This window comes from Pithys albifrons, chromosome Z (genome assembly GCF_047495875.1).
Source record: "Pithys albifrons albifrons isolate INPA30051 chromosome Z, PitAlb_v1, whole genome shotgun sequence".
NCBI classification, from domain to species: domain Eukaryota; kingdom Metazoa; phylum Chordata; class Aves; order Passeriformes; family Thamnophilidae; genus Pithys; species Pithys albifrons.
In genome coordinates this window covers 35466099-35486722 of record NC_092497.1, presented here as the reverse complement: position 1 = coordinate 35486722, position 20624 = coordinate 35466099, and the positions used below count along the sequence as shown (strand labels likewise).

Sequence of the window (20624 nt, the reverse complement as noted above, 5' to 3'; positions counted from 1 at the left end):
GCCCCCTACTCAGCGCAGATGGCCAAATACTTCTCACAGATAAAAACTCCATCCTGAACAGATAACCTGAACATTTTCAGATTCTCTTCAGTGCCAACCATGTAGTCCAAGGGTCAGTAATTCAGCACATTACACAAGAACCAGTGAAAAGCAAATTGGATACAGTCCCTACCATGGGAGAGACACTTAAGGCCATGGAGCAGGTAAAAACTGGCAAGGAAGCTGGGATTGATGGAATTCCACCTGAAATCTGGAAGTATGGAGGTTAAACACTCCATGCCAAATTCCACAAGCTCATCGTGCGTTGCTGGGAACAAGGCAAGCTACCACCAGATCTCCGTGATGCAGTCATTATCACCCTGTACAAGAAGAAAGGAGAAATATCAGACTGCTCCAGTTACCAAGGTATTCCTTTGCTCTCCATTGCTGGTAAAATCCTTGCAAGAATACTTCTGAACAGATTAGTACCACCTATCACAGAAGAACTTTTACCTGAAAGCCAGTGTGGTTTCAGAGCCAATGGGAGCACCACAGACATAGTATTTGTTCTCAGACAACTGCAAGAGAAGTGTAGGGAACAGAACAAAGGTCTCTATGTAACCTTCATTGTCCTCACCAAAGCCTTTGACACTGTGAGCAGAAAAGGCCTGTGGCAAATCTTGGAACATTTAGGATGTCCCCCCAAGTTCCTCAAAATGATCATCCTTCTACATGAGGATCAGTGTGGACAAGTCAGATATGACGATGCACTCTCTGAGCCCTTTCCAATAACCAATGGTGTGAAACAAGGTTGTGTTCTTGCACCAAGTCTATTCACAATCTTCTTCAGCACGATGCTCCAAAGAGCCACGGCAGACCTCGATGAAGGAAACGGCATCTACATCCGATATAGTACCGACGGAAGCCTATTCAACCTAAGGCGACTGAAGGCCCACACTAAGACCCTGAATCACCTTGTCCGCAAACTGCTTTTTCCTGATGATGCCACCCTCGTTGCTCACACAGAAGCAGCTCTGCAGCGCTTAACATCCTGCTTTGCAGAGGCTGCTGAGCTTTTGGGCTGGAAGTGAGCTTGAAGAAGACAGAAGTTCTCTACCAATCTGCACCTCAGGGAGTCTTCCATCATCTCCACCTCACCATACGTGATTCAGAGCTTAAGTCAATCCAGCAGTTCGCCCATCTGGGAGGTATCATTTCCTCAGATGGTAAGATTGACAAAGACATAGACAACAGGCTAGCAAAGGGATACAGAGCTTTTGGAAAACTCCATAAAAGTCTGGTCCAATAAACACCTGAAGAAAAGTACAAAGATCAGTGTCTACAGAGCCATTGTACTGTCTACTTTTTGTATGAGTCTGAACCATGGGTCATCTACCACCACCACCTGCGGCTGCTCAAATGCTTCCATCAGCGCTGCCTCTGTTCAATCCTAAACATCCACCGGACTGATTACGTGACCAGTGTGTCTGTTCTTGAACAGGCAGGGGTCACCAGTATCGAGGCCGTGCTGATCAGAACGCAGCTGCGCTGGACAGGGCATGTCTCCAGGATAGAGGATCACTGTCTCCCAAAGATTGTGCTCTGTGGTGAACTCACCACTGGCTGCCGCAAGAGAGGAGCCCCAAAGAGGAGATACAAGGACTCCCTGAAATAACACCTCAGCCTTGGCCATATTGACTGCCACCAATGGTCCACTCTGGCCTCCAATTGGGTTTCATGGGGACACACCATTCACGATGCTGTTGCTTCCTTTGAGAACGCACGCAGAGTCAGTCTCAAGGAGAAAAGACAATGCAGAAGGAACCATTCCTTGCCAGTATCGCCTAAGGAGACTTTCCACTGTGCCTTTTGTGACCAGACTTGCCTATCCTGCATCAGCCTTTTTAGCCACCAGCACGCTTGCAGCAAGTGTAGTTAGAGTCCTTCCCAAATCCTCATTTTCAAAGCCTAGCCATGAACTGAAATTGCTCCCTGCAGGAATTTACTGAGAAGTTTGTGTAAAGCATCAAAAAGCGTGAATATGTAGTTGTAGAAAGACTGTTTCTCATGCCAATTTCACCTTGCTGTAACCTAAGACTAACACAAGTAATATCATGATTGAACACAGACTCTTTGATTCTTTATATCTACTTCCACTTTTAGTTACAGGTACTTTATGCCAGTACATTGTAGTGGTGATGCTGCTGTCTGACAACAACATAGATGAGAAGATCAGATTTTTCACTCTTGAGGAAAGCAACACCTTTCAAACAAAATTCACCTGCATGAAGGATAGCAAAATATGAGCTGTAATATGGATGTTGTATCTTCAGTTCTTTGTAATTTTTAAACAACTAGAATATAAGTTAATTACAACTTGCTCATTGACAGTTAAATATAGTCAAAAGGTCAGAACATCACTGCGGCTATCAGCCAGTTTCATTTTAAAACTGACAGTGAAGTATTATGGCATAAAAATAAAAACAAATCAAGACGCAGTAGTTGAATTAGTTTTTATTATTTTTCTTCAGGATGAATGTCACAACTTTATTAAGGTTCTCCTAAAAAGAAATGAGGATACACTGTTTATCTGTGGAACAAATGCCTTCAACCCTTCTTGCAGGAACTACAAGGTATGTGATCTGTTTATAGAATTGCATTTATGCCTTGTCTTTTGGTTGAATTTATTGTGACTCTGCTGGCAGCAGCATGAGTTTGTCATTCAACTGTCCACCATCCAACTCTGAAGCATTTATTCTGACTTATTTCAGTGCTACTCTGTTCAGTGTTGATTGGATTTCTGAGAGTTTCTCAGATTGATTACCTACTTCTTTACAACTCCTGCACTTCAAAGGGTATTGCTATTTTGCATTGCCCTCCATAGATGCAGAGTCCTTCAGATTCCTACTTGGGGATGTAGTCATTCCTCAGTAAGTTCCTGAGCCTGTCGCTGACATCCACATCAAGTCATAAACTAATGCTGGGCATTCTTTCTGGAGTAGCATGTTTCACATTCTCTGTTGTAGTGTTCTCAAGCCCAAAATGAGTTCTCTAGTTGCTTGAGGGCTTAGCACAGCCAAACCTGAATTAGTGTTGGGGACCTATCCCAGTTCAGCAGGAGGGACCAGCTAACACTGTGTGGGGGTGATCAAAGCTGTGTATTCTACCCCCTCTAGTCATTCCCCAAGGACAATGGGCCATTAGCAGCAGCTGCCCAGGGAGCTGTTATCACCTTCACAACCAGCCTGAGGGGTTGGAGCTGCTAAGGGGCCATCAACAGTTCAATACCCCCTGGCTCCCAGAGTTCATCACCCATTGTGTGAGTCCCCTCCCAGGGGGAGGGACTGGGTACTCCCTGAGGGTACATAAGGGGTGGGTAAGAAGACCTCGGGAACTTCTCATTGGATCCGGAAGAGCAGCAGGACCTCAAAAAGAGGAGATCACCGCTCTCACCCAGATCACAGCCCTTGCCTGCAGCAACAGGTTTTTCATTTCCTTTTGCTCTGGACTTGGGGGAGCCACAGGGGGTCTCAGCACAAGGGCAAACAAACCCCCTTGGGTTTGTGCCCCAGGACACTGGGTCATACTGCTGGGTTTTTGTGAGTTGAAAGCAATTTCCCTTGTGTGTCAGTGTTGTTATAATAATATTATGATTAAATTTTAGCTCTGACTTATAATCACTGTTGTGGTGAGTTCATTTCCCCTGCTGGTTCGCCTTTAAACCAACACATCTTTTGGAGCCCAATGTGGGGCCACGAGAGAGAAGTCAGAATTACAATTTCATTTTCTGTATTTGGATACAGAAACTCCCTGACTACCATATTGCTTGAAGTATTCATGTGGATGGTGCATACGGGCCTGTTCATATTTTGACACATGGGGAACCATTTGCCTATTTTGATGCTCTCTTTAATACCAGGGAGAAGGATCAAAATTGCTTTATTAATATACTATGTTTATGTTGTCATAACATCAGAAGCAACGAATTTCATTGTGAATGTATATTCAGTCTGGCTTGCCTGTCCAGGTTTGGGTTGTTACCTCTGGGGTCTCATTAAAAATAGCACCCAGACTGTGGGGAAAACAAGCGGAGATGGTTACTTCCACCTTTTCACCTCTGCTACAACAATCATTGAAAATATTGAGCTTCCTTTTTATGTTAGGGACAGCATAATCTTACTGTTAGTGCTGTTAGTGTTGCTTTGTCTCCTCTGTACTGTATACACCATGTTTAGGGTCAGAACTGGGCTTTCTAAGGAGGCTTGCTGGAGGCCTGCCCTGGGAGCGGATGATGTTGAGTGGCACAGGAAGTGGGAAGATATGGGCCAGTATTTAGAGACTATCTCTCCTCAAATGATCTGGAAATTCACCCCGGAACAACTTCAGGACCCTGCCAAAATGCTAAGCTATGTGAAAGGAAGATGCTCTGGCAGCCCCAGAGATGTGCTGCTCACAGCAACCTGCTGGGCCCTGGCCACTGCCTACCGCACACTGCTTGGTGTGGTACAGCATCGTCAGGAGGAGGAGAAAAGGAGCAAATCCACAGGCACCATGTCCACCCAAACCATGGCTGAGCCAGAGAGGAAAAGAGATAGATCAACCAGCACCATGTCCACCCAAACCATGACTGAGCCAGAGAGGAAGAGAGATACATCAACCAGCACCATGCCCACACAAACCACAGCTGAGCCAGAGAGAAAGAGAAACAAATCAACCAGCACCATGTCCACACAAACCATGGAGGAGCCAGAGGGACAACAGAAACAGATAGCAGGTGCCCCTGTCCAGAAAAGAAAATCAAAGACCAAATCAGTTCATATAGTCCATGACGAGGAAGAGTCAGGACCTTCACCTCAAGCAGAAGAAATGGAGCCAGAAATAATCACCCGGTCCCTATCCCTGGGAGAGCTGCGTGAGCTCCGGAGAGAGTTCACACGACAGGCAAATGAGTCCATCTTGACCTGGCTACTTCGAATCTGGGATGCGGCGGCCAATGATACCATTCTAGATGGGAGTGAGGCAAGGCAGCTGGGATCCCTTTCTCGAGATGTTGTCATTGATCAGGGCATTGGAAAGAGACAGGAAACTCTCAGCCTCTGGTGGCAACTGTTGTCAAGCGTGAGGGAGAGATATCTTTGTAAGGAGGACCTCCACGTACAGCAAGAACAGTGGAACATGATGGAACAAGGTATTCGGTGCTTAAGGGAATTAGCCGTGCTGGAGATAATCATTTCAGAGGATGAGAGATTCCCTAAAAGTCCAGATGGTGTCCAGTGCACATCCCAGATGTGGTTAAAATTTGCACGACTTGGACCAGAAATGTATTCTCGCTACCTTGCAACATTGCAGTGGAGAGAGGGAGAAGACAAGGTGGGCGCACTGGTCAGCAAACTCAGAATTTATGAAGACACTGTCACTGCTCCATTACGAGCCCACGTCTCAGCTGTGGAAACAAAACTAGCTGAACTAGAAGAGAAGATTAAAGAAGGACTCTTCCATATCTCTCCAGAACAAACAAGACTCTCTGCCATCAGAAGCAGGCATTTTCCAGCTAAGGAAAAAGGGTACACTCCACGCAGCAATCTGTGGTTTTACCTCCATGAGCATGGAGATGTGAGGAAGTGCGATGGGAAACCCACCTCTTCCTTATCAGCTCGGGTACGTGAATTGCAAAGAGGCACAACTAACACAGGGAATTCTTCAAGGTTGAAGGCTGCTCCAGTCTCTCGTGGGCAAGGCTCCAGACAGTATAGGAATGATGATGTTATGCCCGATCCTCTTGAAGGAACCTCCCGGTCATATTCACAGGGAGAGCGCAGTGAGTGCCATGACCAGTACTAGGGGGGCCCTGCCTCTAGCCAGGTAGAGGAGGGGGACAATCGGGTTTATTGGACTGTGTGGATTCGGTGGCCTGGCACATCAGACCCACAGAAATACAAAGCTTTAGTGGACACTGGTGCACAATGCACGTTGATGCCATCAGGATACGTCGGGGCAGAATCCATCTCTATTTCTGGGGTAACAGGGATCCCAACAGCTGATTGTACTGGAAGCTGAAGTCAGCTTGACAGGGAAGGAATGGCATAGACACCCCATTGTGACTGGTCCAGAAGCCCCATGTATCCTTGGAATAGACTACCTGAGGAATGGGTATTTCAAAGACCCAAAGGGACTGCGTTGGGCCTTTGGCATAGCTGCTGTGGAGACAGAGGAAATCAGACAGCTGAGCACCTTGCCTGGCCTCTCAGAGGACCCTTCTGCTGTGGGACTGCTGAAAGTTGAAGAACAATTGGTACCGCTGGCCACAGCCACAGTGCACCGTCAGCAATACCGCACTGACCGAGACTCTGTGACCCCCATACACAAGATGATTCGTGAGCTGGAGAGCCAAGGGGTGGTCAGCAAGACTCGCTCACCCTTTAATAGCCCCCTATGGCCAGTACGAAAGTCCAGTGGAGAGTGGAGGCTGACAGTGGATTACCGTGGTCTCAATGAGGTCACACCACCCTGAGTACCGCTGTGCCGGACATGCTGGAGCTTCAGTATGAACTGGAGTCCAAGGCAGCCAAGTGGTATGCCACCATCGACATTGCCAATGCCTTCTTCTCCATTCCGTTGGCAGCAGAGTGCAGGACACAGTTCGCTTTCACCTGGAAGGGAGTGCAGTACACCTGGAATCGACTGCCCCAGGGGTGGAAACACAGTCCCACCATTTGCCATGGACTGATCCAGATTGCAGTGGAAAAGGGTGAGGCTCCAGAACATCTTCAGTACATTGATGACATCATTGTATGGGGGAACACAGCAGGGGAAGTTTTTGAGAAAGCAAAGAAGATAATCCAGATTCTTCTAAGAGCTGGTTTTGTCATTAAACGAAGTAAGGTCAAGGGACCTGCTCAGGAAATTCAGTTCCTAGGAGTGAAGTGGCAAGACGGGTGTCGCCAGATTCCAACAGAGGTGATCAACAAAATAGCAGCTATGTCCCCACCAACCAGCAAGAAGGAAACTCAGGCTTTCCTGGGCGCTGTGGGCTTTTGGAGGATGCATATCCCTGAGTACAGTCAGATTGTAAGCCCTCTCTACCTTGTGACACGGAAGAAAAATGATTTCCAGTGGGGCCCTGAACAACAACAAGCCTTTGAGCAGATTAAACAGGAGATTACCCATGCAGTAGCCCTTGGGCCAGTCAGGACAGGACAGGATGTGAAGAATGTGCTCTACACTGCAGCCGGGGAGAACGGCCCATCCTGGAGCCTCTGGCAGAAAGTACCTGGGGAGACTCAAGGACGACCGCTGGGATTCTGGAGTCGGGGATACAAAGGATCTGAAGCCAGCTATACCCCAACTGAGAAAGAGATCCTGGCAGCTTATGAAGGAGTTCGAGCTGCCTCAGAAGTGATTGGCACTGAGGCACATCTCATCCTGGCACCCCGACTACCAGTGTTGGGCTGGATGTTCAAAGGAAAAGCTCCTTCTACCCATCACGCCACTGATGCCGCATGCAGTAAGTGGATCGCTCTGATCACACAGCGAACCCGGATAGGGAATCCTAATCACCCTGGGATTTTGGAAATCATCACCAACTGGCCGGAAGGTGAGAGTTTCGGATTGTTCTCTGAAGAAGAAGAGGAGCAGGTGGCATGAGCTGAGGAGGCCCCACCATATAACCAGCTACCAGAAGAGGAGAAGCAATATGCTCTCTTCACAGATGGCTCCTGCTGCATTGTAAGGACAAGCAGGAAATGGAAAGCAGCTGTATGGAGTCCTACACGTTGAGTTGCAGAAGCGACTGAAGGACAAGGTGGATCAAGTCAGGTTGCAGAGCTGAAAGCTGTTCAGCTGGCTTTGGATATCACTGAATTAGAGAAGTGGCCAAGACTCTACCTTTACAGTGACTCGTGGGTGGTGGCCAATGCTCTGTGGGGATGGTAGGAGCGTTGGAGAAAGGCCGGCTGGCAGTGCAAAGAGAAACCCATCTGGGCGGCTGAGATGTGGCAGGACATCGCTGCCCGGGTAGAGAAGCTGAGTGTGAAGGTCCGTCACGTAGATGCTCATGTACCCAAGAGCCAGGCTAAAGAGGAGCATCTTAACAACGAGCAGGTGGATCGAGCTGCCAGGATTGAAGTCTCACAGGTAGATCTGGATTGGCAGCATAAAGGTGAATTGTTTCTAGCTCGATGGGCCCATGATGCCTCTGGTCATCAGGGCAGAGATGCGACATACAGATGGGCTAAAATTTAATAATAATGTTACAATAACAACACTGACACAAAAGGGAAATTGCTTTCAACTCACAAAACCCCAGCAGTATAACCCAGTGTCCTGGGGCACAAACCCAAGGGGGTTTGTTTGCCCTTGTGCTGAGACCCCCTGTGGCTCCCCCAAGTCCAGAGCAAAAGGAAAAGAAAAACCTGTTGGTGCAGGCGAGGGCTGTGATCTGGGCAAGAGCAGTGATCTCCTCCTGTCGAGGTCCTGCTGCTCCTCTGGATCCGATGAGAAGTTCCTGAGGTCTTCTTACCCACCACTTATGTACCCTCAGGGAGTACCCAGTCCCTCCCCCTGGGCGGGGACTCACACAATGGGTGATTAACTCTGGGAGCCAGGGGGTATTGAACTGTTGATGGCCCATTGGCAGCTCCACCCCCTCAGGCTGGGTGTGAAGGTGATAATGGCTCCCTGGGCAGCTGCTGCTAATGGCCCATTGTCCTTGGGGAATGACTAGAGGGGGTAGAATACACAGCTTTGATCACCCCCACACAGTGTTAGCTGGTCCCTCCTACTGAACTAGGACACTAGTGGATAGAGAAGCTGTGGAGACCCTGTGTCATTGTGTGCTGTAGAAGGGATTGAACAGGAAATCTTCATAGAGAACAATACAATAGGACAGGGATGTATTTCTCTCTAGCTGGGAATCTGCAAAGCCAAAACATTATCTAGAGTAGTGTATAAAACTGTACTGGTTCATGCATACTTGACATTAATGCCTTGAACCCAATTTATTGCTTTGGCATAGTGTGTCCGTGTTACTTGTATTTCACCAGAACCCATTTATTGAAATATTTCCCATTTTATTAGGGTTTCCCCAGTATATTCTGATATAACCCTCAAGACTGGATGACTCTGGAGTAGCTTTGGAATTAATTTAGGCACTTGATAGCCAGACTCTACTCTTCCAGGCAGCATTGTGACCCACGGGTCATTTCTCATTCTTGTGGAAAAAGAAAACTCAGCTTTGCTAATGCTGCTTCTGACAAAGTCACAGCACAATTTGCATTCACTTTTGGGGTTCAGAGTTATTATAAAAAAAAAACCAAACCCATAAAAGTGGAATAAGAAGGTTAACATCCAGGAAAGCTACTTCCTTAGTGGTGTTCTCTGTGACTGCTTGCTCTTCCTTGATTTTCATGCAAAGCTGCTTTTCCTCCTTTAGCCATTGTGACAGTTGCAGTCTAAGAAACACAGGAGAGAAGTTCAGGGCAGTATTTTCTTCCAGTCTGTGAAGGAAGAGCCAAATTTGAGTAAAAATACAACCCTGTGTCATGGCAACTGTGAGGTACAGGTAACTTCTGTGAGGTACAGCTGTCTCTTTTTTTCTTTCTTTCCTTGCCCACTTTTAGTATGCAATGAAACATCTTAGTGCTGCATTTAGTCTAGTGCAGTTTGTAATTTTTTAGCTCTGAATGCCATTAATGAGGCTAACAAATCTCAAGCAGTCCCCTTCATATCTATCTTCTAAACATAACTACAGATTTCTTTGTCATCCTGATGTCAGGGATATAAACGGCCCTCCTTACCCTTACTCCAGGTGTTTCATTCCCCATGATTCATGGACTCTGCAGATTGCCTTATTTGTTGCTGAGCCTCAGTGCTGGGCACTGATCCTCCTGGCAATCTGTAGAAGGTGTCTTCAACACCTGCCCTGGCCTCCTGCATGTTCCTGCATTATACAAACAGAACTAAACATGTGCCAAACAGAGAGCAGGACTGTCCCTCAACCATGTGGGGATGAGCCCAGCATGTGGAGCTTGGTGCAGGGAAAGTTGCTCAGGACTGTAATTCATTTTTTCTCACTATCACTTGAAATGCTTTTCAGGTCTTTAGTAAACACAGCTAACTCCCTTCAGAATGGATTTTGACAAGAATGATACTTGACAGAAAACAAATGATGGAAAATCGTCCAGTGGAGGTCTTGGAAGCTGTAACATACAAGTTAAAAGTTAATGGAAGTAGCTGATGGTGCCATGTGCATTGTTTTTCCTGCTCTGTGAATCTATTCTTTATGGGATTTATATAATATGAGCTGCTCAAGTTACCTCAATATTCTAGAAAGGTTCTTATTCCAAAAATACAGTAGTATAGTATAAGACTCTTAAAGAGGTAAGAGGTGTACACTTCCCCCTTGGCTCACTAAACCTTCTTAAACTTAGCATAAAGTCAGTCTGTAAATTTGTGTCATTGTCAGTGCCCAGAGTGAATTTATTTCCCAAGAATTACATATAAGCCTCAGATTTTACAATTTCCACACAGATTAATTCTTGCCTGATGGTAAGAGGATTTCTCCATGACACAGACTCAACTGACACAGTAAAAGTTGGAAGAGTGTGCAAATCAAGGAAGAGAGCACCAATGTTTAGGCTAGAGCAGAAGGACCTCTGAACTTGGGGGAGGAAAATACACATAGAGATAATTGTTCTAGTGTTACTTCTGACTGCTGTGGTCTGCAGTCTTTTCTGTGTATGAGTGCTTTTGTTAGGTCACTGCTCAGGATAAATTTTGAGGCCTTGCCAGAACCACAGATCCCATAGCCTGCTACAGTTCAAAACAAAGCTTGTGTACAGATAAAACATAGACTGAAGACTTTCGTAAAATGTGTTGGATTAAGAGTGAATACTTCCAAAAGAATGCCTGACTTACTGGACACACTTTCTTCAGACTGATTTTATTTAACTGCATGATTTTTCTCAGGTTTTTACTTCATAGTCAGCAGCAGAGACCTTCCTCTCTTCTCAGAAAAGAAGAAACACTGTCATAAGCCCTATCCTGGGTATGAAGTTCTGTTTCTCTGTCTGAGGAGCTCCCTTTGGTTTTTCAGATGGATACCTTGGAGTTCCTGGAAGATGAATTCAGTGGAATGGCCAGGTGCCCCTATGATGCAAAGCATGCCAACGTTGCATTGTTTGCAGGTAAATTGATGGAGATAAACCTTTTGCTTTCTTTTCTGCAGCCTAGGCTTGCCATAACACTGTGTCTCTTGTTTTAGTTCAGCATGCCTAAGTCTAAAAAGGGTGGCAAAGGGGGTGAACAATGACTAAAAATAGGGGGCATAAGGAAATCCCTAGCAAAAAAAAAACCTTCCTTGCTCTGAAATTAACTTTCCTATCATAAACTTTGCCTGAAACTTCAGTTTCCTGGTTCAGTATTTCAGTATTTCCTGTATTCTTGATAATATGAACAGTGAGGCATCGTCTCTGGCTGCATCCAGGTTCTGTGAAAGTTAAAAGAAGTCACGGCTTGTGTGAACTTTAATAATGATTGGGCAGGATATGCTCTTTAACAACTCTAATTCTAAGTTAACATTCATAATATAAGGAAGTTAGGGAAAATGCTGTGGTGTGTCATTTTCTAGGTCTAGAAGGCAAGGGAAGGTGGTTTTATTTTAAAGCTGGCAACATCTCAGTATGGTCTTACCAGCTGTTGTAAGCAACGGAGAGAAGTGTGTTGATTAGTGGTGATTTATGCTGCATGCAGCAGAATACAATTAACTCTGATTTTTGCCATGGTAGTTAGAAAAAGTTTCTTTATTGAACTTCACTTAGCGTGAACCCTGCTGATCTTTTCTTAGATTTGGCTGTAAAATAGGCAGTGAAGGGAATAAAGAAGTCATCCATGATAATGTCAGTCCTCTTCAGCAGGTGTGATGCTAGAAAGCAGAGTCTGGGTGCTCACATGGAAATACAGTAGCATCTGAAGATTTAAGAGTGTGCAAGTGTTTCAGCCACTCTCCACTGAGTCTATAGGCAAAGAGCACTATTAAGCACTACTCTGTTTGATATCATCTGCCTCACAACGGAGAGATTCTTTAACAGGGTTTTTTTTTGTTTGTTTGTTTTTTACTCTTTATAGTGTAAATAAAAGGGTCCTTTTGTTTCAAAAATAATGGTGATTATGATGGTGCTAGTCTGTAATTTCCTAAATACAGTCAAAAGAACGTACAGGAGAAATTCTTTAATGTAGCAGATGATTCATAAAGCATGGAAAGAATAAAACATCTTCAGAGAACTAATTTTCCCATGTATCTCAGATTCCCTATCCTTGGGCCAGTCTGACTGACCTTTCAGAAGGTCCTTTCTCACTATACTGGCGAAGTGTTTATGACCGGCCTGTTGTAAGCATTCACTTTGCATGCAGATGAATTCAGTAAGAAGACTCCTACTTTGTCACTGAAGAAATCCTCATATTATTTGAAAATAAAGAAAATAGTTGTAGAAATGGTACTTTTTCATGGTTATTCAGAGTAAATTTGATACTGTTCAATTAAATACTTCTGGAATATAACCTGTACGACTACTAGCTTCAGAAAATCACTGTTTTATATGCCATACATACTGATACCCATGATAACTTTTCAGAGTGCAATGAAAAGCCATTTCAGAGCAGTATAGGGCACTAATCCAGGTCATCTGAGTTTGTTGGGTGCACTTAAATAAATATGTCTCTTCTACAGCCTGTAGCTATTACAGCTGATATGTGGGAATTGTGATTGGTCATGTGGTATTCACGAATTTGGCAGGAAAGAAAATAAATGTGTGGTTCTATTAACAGGAGTTCAGACCCCATATCTAAACAATTCAGCTTTTATTCTATTTTAAATTTGGTTTTTGCATGAGAGGGTTATTGTAATTATTTTTTCTGTTTTGCTAAGACAAAAATACTCATTTTAAAGTAGCCAAATAAGGACTAGAATTGCATGAATCAGATCAAGGCATACAGCTCTGCTGATAAAGAACAGTCTGAATAGTAAATCTGGAGCTGAAATTCACATAATCATAGAATTGTTAGAGTTAAAGATCATCTAATCCAACACCCCTGCCAAATCAGAGGCACCTAGAGCATGTTGCACTGGAATGCATCCAGGTGGGTTTAGAATGTCCCCAGAGAGGGAGACTCCATGACCTCTCTGAGCAGCCTGTTCCAGAGTTCTGCTACCCTCAATGTAAAGAAGGTCTTCCTCATGTAGAGGTTCATGGCTATTGCTCCCTGTCCTGTCACTGGGCACCACTGAAAACAGTCTGGCACAATCCTCTTGGCACCCACCTTTGAGATCTTTATATGCATTAATGAGATCCCATCCCAGTCCTAAATTAAATGTTTTCTGCAAGTGTAATGAGGAGTGTAACCAATAAAAACCTCTCTGCTTTGCCCAGGGTATGTCCTTGGTTCTGGTGCCTTCAAGGCACACACATAGTCTATGTGGCAAATGCCTAAAATGCATATTAGAAAATAAACATTGATGGGCAATCCTCCTCCATCTCTTTGCATCCCTGTTTCAGCAGGGCTTCCAGCACACTATTTAATTTTTTGCCAGTGATCTTTGGAGAGGAAAAGTACTCTCAAGAGGAGACATTTTTGTAAGTGTCAATTAGCCAACAGTCTCCAAGACCTATCTGGTTTGCACTCCCAGTTAAAACTAACAATTCTGTTATATTTGTTTTCTTCATGTACTTACGCAGGATTACTAAGCATTGAACCAGAGGCATGTGCAGAAAAACTGGATAGGGTAGTCAGTATGACATAACTAAACTGGAGAAGAATTACTCTGTAATGTTTCTTCTCCTTCCTCTGAAATTACCATTTTGCAAACCAGTGACTTGCTTTTGTTCAGTACTCAGTCCCACTTACCTAGCTGGATTCCTAAGGTCATTGCGATGGTTTCGTTTCCCCCATCTCATTTGATTGATGAAAGAAAGCAGCTGTATTATTTGTAATCCTTCTTCCCCCTTGCTTCTTCTTTCCTTCCTCCCCAGAGGGAAAGCTGTATTCTGCCACAGTGACTGACTTCCTTGCAATAGATGCCGTCATATACCGGAGCCTTGGAGACAGCCCAACTCTGCGGACAGTTAAACATGACTCCAAGTGGTTGAAAGGTAGATAAACGACAAAAAAAAAGCAGCATCTCTGATGAGAGTCTTGGATTCCTGGCAGATCTCTTTGTCATTTCATTTCACAAGTGCTTTCTGGCAGAAAGAAGGAACTAGATTACATCACTTGCTTACACTGATCTGTTTATCTCTTTCTCTCTTCTCCTGATCCCAAGTTACTGGACCTGACAGAAGCTGTGAGCTGGGTAGATCAGAATATGTATGCCAGTGAGCTTTCCAAGCTGAAATCCACCAGTTTACATCTGTTCGATGTAAAGGTTGGAACTTGCAGGGATCGGTGTGCTTGGGCTGTGTTTGAAAATATTCCTGCCACAGGACTGTTAGGTAACAGTCATGGCTTTATGAAGTATAAAAGGTTTATCCTGTAGTGTTAACATTCATTAATGAAAATAAATTATGGGAATATTGCACAAAGCCTTTCTGTTATAGTTCTTGGAGACTCCTGTTGCCATTGAATTAGGCAATTTCTGTGCTCTAAATGCCCTCATTGTTAAGAGCAGTGCTGTTTAGCTTCATGTAGGTGTTAGGAATAGTTAGCATTTGGAGTGATTTCCACAGTGAGCAAAGCCATAGTTTAAAGTCTTTTTCTGCATGCAGAAATGTTTTGCCAGGTGTCAACTTTAGCTGTCCCACTTTGCTTGCTGCTACAGACACATGTGGGCAGAAAGTTACCTGGCTTGTTATTCCCTCCACTCACAGCGTGCATGCCATAAAGAGCACTGCTTGGATCCCTTAGGCATGCAGTTATTAATGCCTATTTACCTTTCGTCCTACTCCACTCAGGGCAGACATATTAGTGGCAAAGACTTAACTACTTTGAAGTGATGTTGAACAGACTTGTCCCCAGCTCTCCTGTCCCCAGACAGTGATTCTTCTGCAGCGGTGATGTTGTTAGTTCTGAAAACTGATCAAACCCAGACATTTCACCTCTGGATGTTAAGTGTGAATGTATTTGGCTTCTCTTTGCATGCTATATGCTGTACATGGTGCCTAAATAGGATGTTTTGGGGTGTTGTTTTTTTTCTAGAACCATACTTTGTTCAGGCAGTGGACTATGGCAATTACATATACTTCTTCTTCCGGGAAATAGCAGTGGAGTACAACAGTATGGGAAAGGTAAGGGCAAAAACGTTTCCTTAAATGACTTTGTCAGATTCAGGAGGAGGAAAATTTACACAATTCTTCAACCAATTCTGTTAGAAGTGACCTTGAAATGAAAACTGTAAATCATGATGACAAGGTCATCATTTTGAGAAGATTCCTGTTGCTCAAGCCAAAAGGTTGGTTGGGGTGAAAGGAAACTGTGTGGTTTCTTACAGTGATGGTGTATGCTGGAGTCTCTGTTCTAAAATTAAAAAAGCACAAAGCTAATGCAGATAGTTCTGCATAGTAGATAATTGTTAAAAATGGATTCCAAAGCAGGGAGATTTTTTTTTTCTGTAAGAAATATGAATTGGAGTGTTGAGTAAACAGGGATAGGAATTTTATGCTCTGCTATTCTGCAAAGAATAATTAAACACTTTCTGCATTTTGCTAATTTCACAATAGTTTTCTGACTAAGCAGTCAGAAAAGCTGACTAAGGTCACAAAGGTGGAGAGCAGGAATAAAAGCCCAGCAAGATCTGCATAGTTTTCAAGTCCTGAAAACACAAGAGTCAGAGCAGGCAGTGTGGGTTGCAGGGATTGTGAATATGAAATGTGCTTTTGTTTGGGGAAATAAAAAGTTAAGCAGTCTATATGGAAATGAGTTTTATATGGGCTGAGAACAGATCTCTTGAAGGATTTATGTCTGTATATTAAATGCCACAGTCTTATCTTTCATAGCACACTGTTCCAAAGCTTAATTTTTCTCTGTTTCTTATTTGTCACAGATTATAGAAATGTGGTATTAAATTAAGTACCTTGCTGTGTTATTCCAAATGTTTTAAAAGCAGTATTCCAACAAAATCTTTAGTTCAAACAATCATTTCATTTTCTGCATTATTTTTGTTTTATTCCTTCAGGTAATTTTCCCAAGGGTGGCCCAGGTTTGCAAAAATGACATGGGAGGATCTCAGAGAGTGCTGGAAAAACAATGGACTTCCTTTCTCAAGGCTCGGTTGAACTGCTCAGTTCCTGGCGATTCACACTTCTACTTTAACATACTGCAGGCAGTTACAGATGTTATCCATTTCAATGGCCGGGATGTTGTTTTAGCAACGTTCTCCACTCCATATAATAGGTAATAGGCACAATAATGTTTTAGCTTCTATTTCCTTTAAGTTTTGCTTTTCACTACAGTTTCTTTTCACTTTATGAAAGTACAAGAAGTGATTGCTCATACAATGTAATTATTTTGTGCCATGATCTTGTCAATAGTTTGTGTTTCATTTTAAGTGACCCTGGTATTGCTTATTGCATTTTATATCTGATGACTTGAAGCTGCTTTCAGCCATTTGCTATAGGGACACATTCCTTGAACATATTTTTCTTTCCATGGGAATAATTCACACCAGCCACCAAGTGTTGCAATGTGTAACTTGCAGAATGTTATTCCAAAGAGAAAACACGGTATTTTTTTTCCTCACAAAGAAAAGACTAGATCTATCCGGTTGATATGTAAACCTCCAAGAACCACGTTATCTCCTTCCCTTTATTTCTTGCATCCCTGCTGACACTTGCATTGACCCTTGACCCTGCACTGACCCTGCTGCCCTTTGACTCTTCTGGAAGATCCAAGCTCCTAAACTTCTTGCTGGCTGGGAAGTAGGGGTTCCTGAACACCTATTGTATTGTTAGTATTGTTATCCAAATAAATAGGTTCATCTGCAAGGATTTTATTACTGTTATACATTATAACATGTTTCTCTTATTTGAAGAAGGGCTGTATCTAACTATTGAGGACTCCCAGAGAAGTTAAAAAATAGTATTATTCTATTATAAACTAAATTGTAGTTTCACAGAGTAACATTTGAACTGAAAGGGTAACTATGTTGATGAAATTCATCTACTTTTGCTATACACTTGCCACCTCTTGTCAAAGCCTGACCTCAGTGAGATCATTCGCAGAACTGACTTCAAATAAGAGTAAGTCTGGGCCTGTAACATATAATCACTGCTTCTGACATCAAAACAATAGGAACTGCAATGGAATACTATACCACCAATAGGGTATAGAAGCTTAAGATGATCTCTTTTCATGCAATCTGTCTTAATAAAAATAGATGAACAAACAGAAATTTAACGTCAGAAAATAGATTGTACCTTGCAATTATCTCAAAATGAAATTGTCCTCCCACTCTGCTAGTATTTCCTGTGGTGTGTCATGAGTAAGTCTTTTCCTTAAACCTTGCATTTTAAGATCTAAGTTCTTGTTGTACAATCAAGATATATTTTATAAGACCCAGTTTCTGCCAGACATTGAAGATGACAGTAAACGTATATTCTTGGAGACACCTTGTTAGGAGACCTGGCAGCCAGAAGGGCCAGCCGTGTCCTGGGGTGCATCAGGCACAGGATCACCAGCCAGTCAAGACACAGGATTGTCCCTCTCTGCTCTGCACTGGTGCGGCTTCACCTTGAGTCCTGTGTGAAGTTTGGTGTGTCACAATATAAGAAAGTTATAAAGTTATTAGAGCCAATCCAAAAGAGGGCAGGGAAGATGGTCAAGGGCCTTGAGGGCAAGCTGGATGAGGAACAGCTGAGGTCACTTGATGTGTTCAGCCTGGAGAAGTCTGAGGGGAGACCTCATTACAGTCCTCACGAGGGGCCGCAGAGGGACAGGTACTGATCTATTCTGTCTCCTGACCCATCACAGTCCCCAAGGGAATGGCCTGAAGTTGTGTCAGAGAAGGTTTGGGTTGGATATTAGAAAAAGGTTCTTCACCTAGGGGGATGTTTGGGCACTGGAACAGGCTCCTCAGGGAAGGGGTCACAGCACCAAGTCTAACAGAGTTCAAGAATCGTTTGGACAATGCTCTCAGGCACATGATGTGACTCCTGCAGTACTCCTGCACGGGGCCAGGAACTGGACTTCAGTGACTCATGTGTGTCACCTCCAATTCAGGATTTTCTATGATTCTATGAAACCTCTGAAATGGATGCACTTCTTTCATTCCTTATCCACTAAGGAAAAGCTGCAACAAGTACCTTTGGTCTCTGGAACAAAGTTTCCCTCTAGAGTGAACTGAAAGAGATTCCTTAGTCTAATCTGAGGTCACTCAGGGTAGGAGCTGGTGATGGTTTGTAGTCCAGTGGTTCGGAGATGGCTTGGCTGTACTCCATCCTTACCACTTTATCATGCTATGGAGCTGCAAACTGCCATCCTTGAGAGTAAAAGATGTTGTGGTACTCTAACCACAGCAATCTCTCCATCACTGAGTAGTTGTGTGTTGAGCACAGTTCTCAGCAATTTTAGCCAGACACAAAACCAGTAGTTCATGTATAAAAAAAGGAAAGGTGAATAAATGAATAGGTCATGTTTCCAACTGACTGACCATGGGAAACCCCTAAGCGTTTCAAAAAGTATGTAGGTAAGCATATCGTTTTGTTTAGACAATGCTGTCATGCAGTTGCATGCAAATACTCAAAAAGTTGAAATTTGCAATGTTATGATATAAAAACGACATTGAATTTGGTTCTATAAGCTCTTTACATCTCATTAAGTAGAGCAAATTCCAGAGCATAGTTAACTCCTTTCCATTGGGAAAACTTGATGGAGGTTAGGCTTTGGGAGGGTGAAGTAATTACGTGTAAATGCCAGGTCAATAGCACATTGCAGCACTCTTCCAGTTTGATTAACACCAACTTCTGAACTGTCTGCAGTGTATTTTTAAGGCATGACAGGGACTGTGAGAGTTAGTACCAAGCGATGTTATGACTCATAAGAATTTAAAATTCCAAATCATGGGCTCTGCATGAGACTGGCCATTACTCTTCATGCATCGCCAGTGGTAGCCAGTTTCCCAGATTTTTTCCCTTCTTCAATATTATTGCAATTACCTCTTTTTGTAGAGGCTTTGAAATAAATTCTGCAGTAGGAGCTGTCTGCTGATTGGTATGTATCAGGCTTTTCCTTGGGGCTGGCTTTTCTTGTAAATACTGGATTCAGAGTTCAGAATTGAGTAGCCTGTGATACTAAGACTTCTACAAAGCATGATTTTTGCTCAGTTTTATGCATACCTGTAGAATGAGTAACAATTTCTGGGAAATGTCACTTTGCAGCATCCCTGGCTCTGCAGTTTGTGCTTATGACATGCTTGACATTGCCAATGTATTTACTGGGAGATTCAAAGAACAAAAGTCTCCAGACTCCACATGGACACCAGTACCTGATGAACGAGTGCCCAAGCCCAGGTACATTTCATGTATAGTGATATTGTTCTGTTCCTTCATGCAGGTTACAGAGGTTTTTTTGGTAATTTCAACATCCTTCTAAGGTGCAGATACAATTATACATATTGCAACAGTAAAATAGAAGTTTAATTGAATTTGGATCTAAAGCAAGCAAGTGAGAATTTTTCCACTTAAACAAGATTTGTATAACATGAATCAGGCCAGCATCAGATCCACTTGGTCAGATCCACTTGAAAGTGGTGTGAATTACACACCTGTTTCAAATTGGTTCAGTAATGGTTATATATCATTACAAATCCTGCACCAGTTCTGCAGTTTGCTCTTCTCTGATTAACATGCAAATAGTGAATGCATTATGGAGAGAATAAAAGAGCATTCCACCAAATTGGAGATTCAGTTTACCTCATTCCTCCTATGAGTTGTTTTCCCTACTTCCACTTCCTTCCTGTTTTCATGCATCTCCTCTATTATACGTTCTTCAAATTTCCAGAAAGTTCCCATTTTGTACAAGTTGCTGTTGACAGGCACTTGTTAGCTCATTTACACCAGTGTCATTTTGCTCTATTTATCTCAGTTAAGCTCTACCACTTTAATGCATATTTTACATTGCCTTGTGATACCTTAAATAACTTAAAAACACACCTGGAGTACTTTGCACAGTATTGAGCGCCACAATATAAAAAGGATATAAACCTTTTAGAGACATTCAAAGGAGATCTGCAATGCTGGTGAAGAGCCTAGAGGGCAAGCCATACAAGGTGTCTGAGGTCATTTGGCTTGTTCACCCTGGAGAAGAGGAGTCTGAGGGGAGACCTCATTGCAGTTACAACTTCCTTCTGAGAGGAAGAGGTGGGACAGGCACTGATCTCTTCTCTGTGGCAGTCAGTGACAGGACCCAATGCAATGGCCTGAAGTTGTGTCAGGGAAGGTATAGGTTGGATATTAGAAAAAGGTTCTTCTCCCATGAGTGTGGTTGGGCACTGGAACAGGCTCCCCAGGGAAGGGGTTACAGCACCAAGCCTGACAGAGTTCAAGAAGCATTTGGACAATGCTCTCAGGCACATGATGTGACTCTTGGGGTAGTCCTGTGCAGAGCCAGGAATTGGACTTAAGTGATCCTTGTGTGTCACTTTCAGCTCTGGGTATTCTATG

General features: G+C 43.5%; 1 protein-coding gene across 5 annotated transcripts in view; it reads left to right on the top strand.

Annotated features, from left to right (window-relative positions):
- SEMA6A (semaphorin 6A) overlaps positions 1–20624 on the top strand; it is a 126440-nt gene that overhangs the window by 61442 nt on the left and 44374 nt on the right. For all 5 annotated transcript variants that reach the window (XR_011699923.1, XM_071580518.1, XM_071580516.1 and 2 more), the window contains exons 6-11: positions 2511–2612; positions 11072–11162; positions 14004–14123; positions 15166–15254; positions 16142–16359; positions 19341–19472. Coding sequence is in view for 4 of the 5 variants with exons in the window: in XM_071580518.1 (XP_071436619.1) it covers positions 2511–2612; positions 11072–11162; positions 14004–14123; positions 15166–15254; positions 16142–16359; positions 19341–19472 (752 nt within the window). In the remaining variant the exon portion in view is untranslated. The remainder of the gene's footprint in view (positions 1–2510; positions 2613–11071; positions 11163–14003; positions 14124–15165; positions 15255–16141; positions 16360–19340; positions 19473–20624) is intronic.